The sequence below is a fragment of the Zootoca vivipara genome, chromosome 14 (genome assembly GCF_963506605.1).
Source record: "Zootoca vivipara chromosome 14, rZooViv1.1, whole genome shotgun sequence".
Taxonomy (NCBI): domain Eukaryota; kingdom Metazoa; phylum Chordata; class Lepidosauria; order Squamata; family Lacertidae; genus Zootoca; species Zootoca vivipara.
Window position 1 is genome coordinate 5,388,018 of NC_083289.1, and position 12,747 is coordinate 5,400,764.

General features: G+C 42.2%; 1 protein-coding gene across 1 annotated transcript; it reads left to right on the forward strand.

Moving 5' to 3' along the window:
• Positions 1-5,689: 5,689 nt before the first annotated feature.
• Positions 5,690-11,544, forward strand: LOC118079261 (THO complex subunit 2-like). The gene is made up of 2 exons (XM_035103292.2): positions 5,690-9,973; positions 10,267-11,544. Exons 1-2 carry the CDS (start codon positions 5,725-5,727, stop codon positions 10,824-10,826), a joined length of 4,809 nt encoding a protein of 1,602 aa, XP_034959183.2. The 5' UTR covers positions 5,690-5,724; the 3' UTR covers positions 10,827-11,544.
• The last annotated feature ends 1,203 nt before the right edge of the window (positions 11,545-12,747 follow it).

Below are 12,747 nucleotides of genomic sequence, written 5' to 3' on the forward strand. Positions count from 1 at the left end.
CTACAATGCTATTCATGTGAAGGCGAAAACTACTGAAAGCAAGGCAGGATGACTCAGAGATTCCTTTAGTTGTGGGGCAAGACAATCACATTCCTGGGCCCAAGGGATGTCAGCAAGATGAAAACCCAGCCAGGCTTGTTGAGATTACCTCATTGTTAACAGGCAGGAGAGGTTTAATGTTTCCTTCCTTAAACATGCAAGATTCCTCTCCAGGCTGTCAGATGCCAGGAGGGCTCTCAACTTTCCCAAGGATGGAGTTTGCCACCTCCCCATTTGCTGACATAAATTAGTCCTCCAATGCACATTTCACTCCTGTTCTGGAAGCAAATCTTGATCCAACCTCAGCTATTTATATATCTGCTTCGTGTCCAGCCACTGTATCTGAGGCATTAATCAGGATTTCTCTTTAAACCCTTTGAAATATACTCATGCTCTTTATTCAGCTTGTAGGAGCTGAAGGAGCTCCTTCAGTAAAGGAGAAGAAGAGAAGAATACCTCTTTTCCCAAAACGTCTGCTTATATACATTATTTACACAATGGGACTTGCATCATTGCCTACTTCAGGGCTGCAGCTGTAGACCAATCAGGTTGCAGATTCACTTCTGCCAGCAGCCTGATTGGCTGCTCCTGCAGGCCAATCAGGTTGTGGATTCACTTCTGCCAGCAGCCTGATTGCCTGCTCCTGCAGGCCAATCAGGTTGCGGATTCACTTCCACCTGGAGCTGGATTGGGTGGCTACTGCGAACCAATCAGACTGCTGCATTTTGGATCCTATTGTTCTAGGATTCAGCTCAGTACATAACACCCTTCATACACAAAAAAAGAGAGTTGAAACCCACCTCAGGTGTGCATTTCATTTTGTAATTTGCACGGAAGACTTCCAGTGCAGTTGTTCTAGGATAATAGCACTTATGCAGCAGTAAAGGATGTCTCCAAATTTCAGACACTTGCCATTTACAGTTTCCTTTCTGTAAACAAAAACAGCCAAGGAAGGAAGGAAGGAAACCCCTATCAATTCTTTCTATTTGGGAGCCTGTTGTGTGTGTTACTGGGTCACTTGTCCATATTTCGAAGTTACTCTTAAGGTTTGGGAAGCTCCGTTGAAGCAGCAATTTGAAGAAATCCAACAGATTACTTGCCAAGATATATTACTGGTTCCCACCCTAGTGATTTTGAACATTCAGAATTGACAAAATTTGAATTGTAAAAACAAAGCACTAGTTGGTTACATGCTGATGGCAGCTAAACTGAACACACTTTTGGAAGTACATGGACAAAGCCATAGTGGAAATTTCTGGCTATGTCAGAAAAGCTACCACAGAAAGTCGATTTACACACAGGGGATATCAAGAAAGGACATTTTTAATCTGATCTGGTTTGACTTTATTAAATATATAAATAAGGGATCATAGAGTCATAGAATTGTAGAGTGAGACGGGTCCCCAGGGTCATCTAGTCCAACCCCCTGCAATGCAGGAATCTCAGCTAAAGCATCCCTGACAGACGGCCATCCAAGTTCTGCTTATAAACCTCCAAGGAAAGAGAGTCCACTACCTCCTGAGGGAGTCCGTTCCACTGTTGATCAGAGGCTGCAAATGGAACACTCAACAGCTAAGACTCTCAACCTGAAAGATCAGTAACCAGTATCTTGGGAACTCTATGCTGCACACCATGGAGTCTGTGGAGAGGAAAATATAACCAGACTCCATTCTGATCTTTGCATATTTTTACTCATCTTTGTTGTAATTCTGGGGATTTTTCTCATGCATTTGTTGTTTATGATTTGTAGCCTTACTTTTTACAAAATTAATCAAAAACAGAAACAAAAAATGCATTGGGATTTTTTTTAAGGACTGATGCCTTTTTTGGAACAAAAATTATTCCAAAAATAAGGGAAGCCTCATTAAAACTTCTGCATCAGTGGCCTTATACACGGTATCCCAAATATGTAGGGAAGTCAATCCCAATTGTTGGTGGGGATGCAGTTAAAGGTACGGTACATATTTCCGTATGTGGTGGTGATGTGACATCATCAAACCCTTCTTGAATGCTGTCTTCAAAAATAAGCTTGATATACAATTGAAATGTCCCCTGCACTAGCACTACTTGGGCTTAGGATCCCGTCTGCTCATGATTATCCTAAAGATGACCTCATAATCTTTCTACAGATTGCTGCCTGTATGGAGATAGCCAGTTGTTAGAAAACCAGTGCTGGGCTGAATATTGATTCTTGGTATAACAGAGTACAGTCAATAGCAATAGCTGAAAAACTAACATACCAGGTGTGAGTGGCAAAGGGCAAACACAGTCCATATTCCTTTTATAACATATGGCAAATGTTTATTGAAGACATAAATTGTTCCAAAAAAAAAAACCCTTCAGGGGCACCTTAGAGACCAACTAAGTTTGTTATTGGTATGAGCTTTCGTGTGAATGCACACTTCTTCAGATAAATTGTTCAGACTTTGGCAGGAATCCACCCAGTACTCATTGGAAAATGTGGCGTAATCTCTGAGAATAAGCAAATGAAACTTTAATACACGGAATGATAAAAGTATTTAATTTTATCAGGACAAGTTGTAACAATTATTTTCTCAAAAATGATCTTCTTTACCATGAAAATAAATAAAAACAGTATTTAAAAAATGCAAACATTATTCCAGGAAAGCAAATCAAAGGTGGGCCGCCTCCTGACACAACACATATGGGTTTGGACTGTTCTGTTACCCAGAGACAGATTGGAATCCTGCTTGAGGGTAGCGTAATGTCCACAGTCTTTTCAGAGTCCCTGTCTGTCATTTCAGATGCTGATGAATTATGGTTTCAAATCCCATCAGAACAGGAACCTTGGAAGTAGCTTTAGGGCAGCCTACACAGGCCTGCAGCTATGACTCACTTCCCCAGCTATTCATATATTTGGGGATACAAATATACCAAAGGTATATTTGTATCAAGGTATCTGCATGTGTGACAGTTTTATACTCCTAGCATGCAAATTGCGGTGTTCTATCTCTGAGCAAATTCAGTCTCTTTTGTCCTATTCACTTAAATGCATCAGCTGCATTGTTTGGATCATATTTCTGTTAATGCAAAAAGCATCTATTGGCAAGTGAGCATATTGCATCCTTAGACATGCAATGCCTTCTCCTTGCATTTTCCTGTGACCTTTTATTGTTTCATTCTTCAGATATATCCCAATTACTTGAATAGTCTGAAAAGGGGATATTTCCCTTAAAAGTAGGGCAAAAGGCATTCCCACCAGTGCATTTTTTCTGGGGGGACGCATACCCCTAAACATTTTGTGAATCTAAGTTTGGCCTCATTGAGGGGCCGTATTTCAATATAAGTAGGAAAATGAGAGTACTCATAAACATTTTTTACCAAAAAAGCACTGGTTCCCACCCACTGCCCCCACATATTAAGGCACTTCCACAGCTCCCAAAAATAATAATTTGTTTCCCAATTATTGAGAAATAATATTGTTGCACCCTCCCTCAAAATGAAGGACAATTGGTGTACACTAAAGGGATTACTTTCGCATCACCCAGAAAGCTGAAATTTGGAACATTTATAGTTCAGGACCCTTTGGTTGCTAGACAATGTGATGGGAGATCCTTCCTTGGAATGTAGCACATGAGGTGACCACCCCCTAAAATGGTCAAGATGTTTCAAACTTAGCCAGACTGCTAAAAACTGGTGTGCGCACAGCCAAATAATAAAGATATCATTTCTTCCAGGTCATAATCGAAACCCCAAAAGTCATAGAATCATAGAGTTGGAAGAGACCACAAGGGCCATCCAGTCCAACCCCCTGCCAAGCAGGAAACAGCTGAGTGCACAGCTGTTTCTGCGGTCAAGGTCCACGTCAGCTGAATAATGGCTGAATAGCATGCTTCATTCTATAATGAGCTCAACAGCCTTAATTATTTCAAGTAGCAGAAATTAAGGCTGAATTGTCCATGCCAGAAAGAACAATTATTACTTCAAAGGCCGAGGAATAAACTCTGGATAACTACCACCTTTGCTGATCACTAATCTTCTGCTGAGTATAGCTTCACAAAAAGGGAAGCCCTCGGCCTCTAAGGCCACTTTAAAAACAGTGGCATTGAAACACAATTCGCTCTGCATTGTTCATGTCCAGTGAACATTAACCATGAACCTCTTCAGTGAAATTAGTATTTTCATAGCAGTGAACACCCCTTCTGTTGACAACCCTATAGGCCTTTTTGATGTTGAGGATTAGGGCTGTAATTCATGATGCTGTCCTACTTTGCTATTTTTCATGAATTATTGAGGCCATCACACTTTGCAGCTTTGATGCCCTTTCGCCCCTGCGTGCTTCACCTGCATAAGATTTTGTAATTGTTTTCTCCATCAGCAGCCCCTATTTTTGTATAAGGTTCCCTTTCCCACAAAATTACAGCCAGCTGCAACCACAGGCTCATTTTAGCCTGAAAAGCCACCGTGTTGTCCCCTTTTGTGCGGAGGAATCTCTAAGCCAGCTGGCACAGCACCAGGGTAACTGACAGACCCTTCTGATTCTGGCAAGTGAAGGTAATAACAAGACTTTCAAATCTGGATACTTCTTTATTTTTCTTCAGTGGGGTTCCTACTTCATGAAAGCAGTTTAAACAGTAAGGTAATACTTATTTGAAAGACTGATTGCATTTCTAGTTAAAGGCAAATGCTTGCATTTCATTGGGCTGAAAATTTGTGCCTAAAGCTCAATGTGTTTTACAAATTGAACCCATGTGGTCAGAACTAAGAACCAATAAATTTGAGAGAGTTCCATTTGCTCCCAGATAACTATGCATAGGATTAATGTACTGCCACATAGCTGATTAGGGCTGTGAACTCAGGTCTCCACAGACAGATTTCAACATACCAATCCCTACACCTGTCTTTGCCAATTTACAATTCTATGACCCTCTACTGATTTTAACACATCGGGTACTGTATTATGCTATGCACTACTGTTCGTGGGGCAGGAGGGATATGATAGGTAGATAAAGAGAGATAATGGATCAACACAACAGCCTCCATTTTTACAACTCTGCTTAGACACATGGCTATGGGGACTTCGATGACGAGCTCCTGTCCTGAGATTCAAAATTTACCACTATAACACCACTGAGTAAAAATATTAAACAAGGAATTTCAGGTTCACGTGCAGAACTTATTTTGTAAAATAGCCTGTGAGGATATAGCACACAGGGAACATTTAAGTGAGAAACCCTCAAGAAATATCTGGTGTCAAGTGTCAATGTATTTAAAGAACAGATATCAGGGGAAAGGAGAGTCTGCAGCTGTGCTGAAAGGAAAACATGGTCAACGGCAGGCATCCCCAAACTGCGGCCCTCCAGATGTTTTGGCCTACAACTCCCATGATCCCTAGCTAACAGGACCAGTGGTTGGGGAAGATGGGAACTGTAGTCCAAAACATCTGGAGGGCCGAAGTTTGGGGGTGCCTGGTCAACGGCCTCGCCTGCGCCGGCTGTCTCCGTTCTTCCCGGGGGAGGCCCGCGCCGCCCCCGGGTCAAGAAGACCGCACCACGCCGCAAAGGAAGACCAGGTCCTCCAGCCTTCAAAAGCCGCCTCTCCCTCCTCCTCCTTCTCCGCCTCCGCCCACTTTCCCGTCATGCTCGTCATGGCCGCCCCCGCCGCCCCCCTCTGACCTCGGCCCCGCCCTTCTCGCAAACGGGCTTTCGGCGCCAGACCAGGAAGATGGCGGCGGGAGCGGGGGCCTCAGCGGTGCCATCGACATCGGGGGGATCCACGGCGGCGGCGCTCCCAGCCGAGTGGATCAAGAACTGGGATAAATCGGGCAAGACCGAATTCTTGCAGCTTTGTCGTAATCTGTCTGAAAAGGCAACTTTCAGAGGTATCCAGCAGGCTTTATATGAGCTTGCATACCATGTTGTCAAGGGAAACCTAAAGCGTGATCAAGCGTCCCGCGTTCTGAATGACGTAATGGAATTTCGGGATGACATGCCCTCCATTCTGGCAGATGTGTTTTGCATTTTAGATATTGAAACTAGTTGCTTAGAAGAAAAAAGCAAGAGGGATCGGTTCATGCAGTTGGTATCGGCATGCTTGTACTTGGTTTCAGATACTATACTAAAAGAACGTCTGGACCCAGAAACATTAGAATCGTTAGGACTGATCAAGCAGTCTCAGCAGTTTAATCAGAAATCTGTGAAAATCAAGACAAAACTTTTTTATAAGCAACAGAAATTCAATTTATTAAGAGAAGAGAATGAAGGCTATGCAAAACTGATTGCTGAACTCGGCCAAGATTTATCTGGCAATATCACTAGTGAACTGATCTTAGAGAATATCAAATCTTTAATAGGGTGTTTCAACCTCGATCCCAATAGAGTGTTGGATATTATTTTAGATGTCTATGAATGCAGGCCAGAATGTGATGGATTCTTTGTACCTTTGATAGAATCTTACATGTATATGTGTGAACCTCAAACACTCTGCCATATCCTTGGATTCAAATTCAAGTTTTATCAGGAGCCAAATGGAGATACGCCTGTTTCTTTGTATAGAGTTGCTGCAGTACTTTTGCAAAGCAATCTGATAGATTTGGAAGACCTTTATGTACACCTCTTTCCAGTAGACAACACTATTATTGAAGAACATAAACGAGAAATTGGAGAAGCCAAACTAATTGTGAGGAAGCTTACAGTGGTTGTATTAGCTTCTGAAAAGATTGAAGAGAAAGAGAAGGAAGAGGAAGAGGAGAAAACAGAAAAACCACCTGATAACCAGAAACTGGGCTTATTAGAAGCAATGTTAAAAATTGGTGACTGGCAACATGCACAAAACATTATGGACCAGATGCCTCCATTTTATGCAACTTCACACAAACCTATTGCTGTTGCTCTTTGTCAGCTTCTTCATGTGATGATTGAACCTCTCTACCGAAGAGTTGGAGTACCCAAAGGTGCCAGAGGGACACCAATTCTTCCTTTGCAAAACAAGAGAGCACCCAAGCAAGTAGAAAGTTTTGAAGATTTAAGAAAGGAAGTGATCAGCATGCTTTGTTACCTTGGCCCACATCTCTCTCATGACCCCATATTGTTTGCAAAAGTAGTGCGTCTTGGAAAAGCATTTATGAAAGAGCACCAAGCAGATACAGGCAAGCAAGAGGATAAAGAGAATATGGAGTTATTATTCAGCTGTTTGCTGAGTATTGCCGACCAGGTTTTGCTTCCTTCTCTTTCTTTGATGGATTGTAATGCATGCATGTCTGAGGAACTCTGGGGGATGTTTAAAACATTTCCATACCAGTATCGGTATCGCCTCTATGGACAGTGGAAGAATGAAACATACAATAGTCACCCACTACTGGTGAGAGTTAAAGCTCAGACAATTGACCGAGCCAAATACATTATGAAGCGGTTAACCAAGGAAAACGTAAAGCCATCTGGAAGACAAATAGGAAAACTGAGCCACAGCAACCCAACCATTTTATTTGATTATATTTTGTCTCAGATACAGAAGTACGATAATTTAATCACCCCAGTTGTTGACTCATTGAAATACCTCACTTCATTGAACTATGATGTCTTGGCATATTGCATAATTGAAGCACTGGCTAATCCTGAGAAGGAGAGGATGAAACACGATGACACCACAATCTCCAGTTGGCTTCAAAGTTTAGCTAGCTTCTGCGGTGCTGTTTTTCGAAAATACCCTATAGAACTAGCTGGTCTACTTCAGTATGTGGCAAACCAGCTAAAGGCTGGGAAAAGCTTTGACCTGCTTATTTTGAAAGAGGTTGTACAAAAAATGGCTGGAATAGAAATCACTGAAGAGATGACAATGGACCAGCTAGAGGCCATGACTGGTGGAGAGCAGCTGAAAGCAGAGGGTGGATATTTTGGGCAGATCAGAAACACTAAAAAATCTTCTCAGAGATTAAAAGATGCACTTTTGGACCATGATCTTGCCCTTCCACTGTGCCTTCTCATGGCTCAACAGAGGAATGGAGTGATATTTCAAGAAGGAGGGGAGAAACATTTGAAGTTGGTGGGAAAGCTCTATGATCAGTGCCATGATACTCTGGTACAATTCGGTGGATTTTTAGCATCCAATTTAAGCACAGATGATTATATTAAGAAAGTGCCTTCTATTGATGTTCTCTGTAATGAGTTCCACACCCCTCACGATGCTGCATTTTTCCTCTCACGGCCTATGTATGCACATCACATTTCATCAAAATATGATGAATTGAAAAAGGCTGAGAAAGGGAACAAACAGCAGCAGAAAGTTCACCAGTACATTACAGCATGTGAGCTTGTGATGGCCCCTGTTCATGACTCGGTGATCTCCTTGCACATCCCAAAGGTGTGGGATGATATCAGTCCACAGTTTTATGCTACGTTCTGGTCACTGACAATGTACGACCTTGCTGTGCCACATAGTAGCTACGAACGGGAAGTCAACAAACTCAAAGTCCACATGAAAGCTATTGATGACAATCCGGAAATGCCTCTAAACAAAAAGAAAAAAGAAAAAGAACGCTGTACAGCTCTTCAGGACAAGCTTCTTGAAGAGGAAAAGAAACAGTTAGAGCATGTGCAAAGAGTGCTGCAGAGACTGAAGCTGGAAAAGGATAATTGGCTTCTTGCAAAGTCCACCAAAAATGAGACTATAACAAAATTTCTGCAGTTGTGTATATTTCCTCGGTGTATCTTTTCTGCCATTGATGCTGTTTACTGTGCTCGCTTTGTGGAACTGGTGCATCAACAGAAAACACCAAACTTTTCAACACTTCTTTGTTATGACAGAGTATTCTCTGATATAATCTATACTGTAGCCAGCTGTACTGAAAATGAAGCTAGTCGATATGGCAGGTTTCTCTGCTGCATGCTTGATACTGTAACTCGGTGGCATAGTGATAGAGCCATATATGAAAAGCAGTGTGGCAACTATCCCGGCTTCCTCACCATATTACGGGCAACTGGTTTTGATGGTGGGAACAAAGCTGACCAGTTAGATTATGAAAATTTTCGGCATGTGGTACACAAGTGGCATTATAAGTTAACCAAGGCGTCTGTACACTGCCTGGAAACCGGTGAATATGCACACATCCGAAATATCCTGATGGTGCTGATCAAAATCTTGCCATGGTACCCCAAAGTTTTGAACTTGGGCCAGGCTTTGGAGAGAAGAGTCCATAAGATCTGCCAAGAGGAGAAAGAGAAGAGGCCTGATCTATATGCATTAGCGATGGGCTATTCTGGACAGTTGAAAAGTAGAAAACCTTGCATGATCCCTGAAAATGATTTCCACCACAAGGACCCACCCACTAAGAATGCAGTACCTGCAACAGTGCAAAATGGGCCCGGAGGAGCTGGGCTTACTTCTTCGCTCACAGTAAATGCAGCTAAACTGGAAGAAAGCACAGCTGAGGAGACGGATAAATTATTAAAGGAGAAATCTCAGGGTGCTGTTAAAGTGATTAATAGAGCTGCCAGTGCAACACCAAAGCTGACCACCAGCAATGGGAGCAATGCTTCCAACAGCAAAGTTGTGAAAGAAAAAGAGGAGAAAGAGAAATGCGGGAAGGAAAAAGATAAGGAGAAAACTCCAGCTGGCACTCCTGAGGCCAAAACACTTGGGAAGGATGGGAAAGATAAACCAAAGGAAGAAAGGGTGAACAAAGAAGACAAAGCAAGAGACAGCAAGGAAAAGACACCCAAGTCTGATAAAGAGAAGGAAAAGAACAAGAGAGAAGAGAAGTCGTCAAAGGATGAAAAATCCAAGATCATTGTGACCAGTGCTGAGTCAAAGTCAGCTGCAGAAAAGGAGAAAGAGAAGGAGCTGTCCAGAGAGAGAGAAGTAACCAAGGATGTGAAATCCAAGGAAAACATTAGAGGAGGAGGAGGAGAGAAGGCTCCAGTAGCTGGGTCCTTGAAGTCACCTGTTCCCCGATCAGAAGCATCAGAGTCTGAAAGGGGTAAGCTCACCTCCTTTCTTATGGTCTTCTGTTTCCTAACGCTATAACACATAATAGGGTAGAAGGTTTTGGTTTTGGTTTTTTTAATGGAAGCTGCATACCAGTTAACAGATTAAGCCATTACTTGTTTTTCATGGGAAAGCTCCATAAAATTGATAAACCGTCTTGAATATCTGAGGCGAATTTCCAAGCACTGATGACCTGATTTTAATGATTTAATAAATTAGTTCATTCCTCTCTCTCTCTCTCTCTCTCTCTCTCTCTCTCTCTCTCTCTCTCTCTTCCTCTCCTAGAACAAAAACGTCGCAAAGTTGATACCCATTCTTCTCCATCACATTCCTCAACACTAAAGGACAACCTCAGCGAACTCAAGGACTCTTCAGCAAAGCACTACATTAACCACTCAACTCCAACACTGTCCAAGAGTAGAGAGAGAGAAGTGGACAAGAAAGATTTGGACAAGTCAAGGGAAAGATCCAGCGAGAGAGAGAAGAAAGAGGAAAAGGAAAGGAAAGATCGAAAAAGGGATCATTCAAATAGTGATCGGGAAGTGCCTCAGGATTCAACCAAACGTCGCAAAGAGGAAAATGGAACAACTGGTTCTTCCAAACCTAGTAAGAGTGAAAGTCCCTCTGATTCTCCTCACTCCAATGAGAAGGAAAAGGACAAAACCAAATCAAAATCTTCAGGCAAAGAGAAAGGAGACTCAATAAAAGTTGAAAAGATGGAGAAAAGCTGTGGTAGCAAAAAGGAGTCCAGACATGATCAGGAGAAAACAGAGAAAAAAGAGAAACGGGACAGTATTGGAGGAAAAGAAGAAAAGAAACGTAAGTCTTCTGACAAACACAGATAATGAACAATGTTCTGACCAAGGCAAGCTTGAAATGAAAAGATACTGAGGTGTGACCATATACAGTATGTATTTTCCAGAATATGGATTGCACAGAAGATTGTGAATGAAGAGGACCCATTTGCATCTCCTTAAATTATTCAGTTCCCTCCCATTGCTGAAGATTTGATTATTTTGTACATTATTGTATTTTTGTTGGTTAGCTTCTTAAACATTTATTTTCAGTACCTGGCTGAAAGTGTTACATGTTCCATATTTTAGCACAATGTGCTGCAAATTGTTGCCATCGTGCAAATGAGGTTTATACATGTACAGAGTTTCACATTGGGTTACCCAAATACTGCCTGATTTCAGTCATCCTTTTCAGATGAAACTGAAACATTTGCTGTGTTTGAAAACCCAACAAATAAACAGTTGTTGAACCTTAACAAAAAAAAATCTTTGTTGGTAACTTCAAAGTAGTTGAAACAAAATCTAAAAATTCCTTCCAGTAGCACCTTAGAGACCAACTAAGTTTGTTATTGGTATGAGCTTTTGTGTACACTTCTTCAGATACCACAGATATCAGTGTAGTTGTTGTTGCTACATTTCACCTGCTTGAGTAAAGGCTTGGGTTTTAGAGCATGTGCAGAACGGCCTGCATAAAGGAGGGTCCAACCATCTTTGGTGGTTCAAATGGCTTCAAAGAAACCAAAACACCGGAAGGATGCTTCCGTTTTTATGGTTATTTAAGAGGAGGAAAAGCCAGTTTGTATACCATTTAGATCAGGGGTGAGAGAGGCTAAGTAGCCAATCAAAACTATATTTAGAAGCTGGTTCCACCTTCTTAATTATTCTGATCTCACAGTGCATAAAAGACTAGGCAGTTGTAGCTGGGTTGTGGTATTATTTTATTTATTGTATTTCTATCCCACTTTTTTCCTCCAAGATGCTCAAGGTGGCATACAGAGTAGTCCCCTTCCCCAATTCATCTCTACAACAACCCTGTGAAGTAGGTTAGGCTAAGAGGCAGTGACTGGCACAAAGGGAGCTTCATGGTCAGATGGGCATTTGAACCCTGGCCTACCAGGTCCAACACTAATCCCTAAACTACACTGGCTCTCACAGCTAAAAAGGAGATTAACAAAACCCAGGATATTATCTATTATTCTATTTGGTTCACCAAAGGGGTGCTGAATTCCAGATGCTCTGGTTTACTTCAGAATATGTGGCTTTGTCACATACAGCAATGTCGCTCTGTTCCATAGGGCAGGGGAACCTCTACCAAAAAGGCCCTGCCACGTATCACCACCAGTCACACATCTGATGCTGATGGGAAACAGAGCAGAGTTTCCACTGGTCATCTCAGCAGGTGGGCAGGCTCATTGGGGGTCCTTGAATGACCCTGGTCCTAAGGCTATACAGAGTCATGCCAACCACTTGGAATTGTGCTCAGAAATAAACCTGGAGCCGCTGTAAATTAAGCAGCAATAGGATCACTTGATGGATGTCAGGAGTGCTTGGCCACAGCATTGGGCATCTGTTTCTGATCTAATGAAACATTCAGTCGCCATTTTGGGCAGCAGCACTGCGTTTAAGACCACCAGGTGCCCTACCCCAAATCAATAGCCAAAGAAGGATCAGGTAGGATGGCCTCCCATATCAGGGTTGCAATTGTCGAGAGCACTCGTCTTCTGCCTTTTCAGACCCAGAGCTTATCTTGACCCCCAGCCTGCAACATGACACCCCCTTTATTTCCACCCTCTTGCCCCATCCCCACTATGCACCTTTATTGATTACAGCAACAAAATAATGAAACAATTTTCTGTTTCTTTCTAAAACAGACTATTCAGTGAAGGTTTTGATTGAACAAGCACATACTGATTCTTTTCTTTTCCAAAGGACAGGACTATTTCATTTTCCTTTGGGTTCTGAGTGCTGGAGT

Coding starts and splice junctions, on each gene's coding strand:
- LOC118079261 (XM_035103292.2), top strand. CDS start 5,725: ATGGCGGCGGGAGCGGGGGCCTCAGCGGTGCCATCGACATCGGGGGGA. Junction 9,974..10,266: donor AGCATCAGAGTCTGAAAGGG/GTAAGCTCACCT, acceptor TTCCTCTCCTAG/AACAAAAACGTCGCAAAGTT.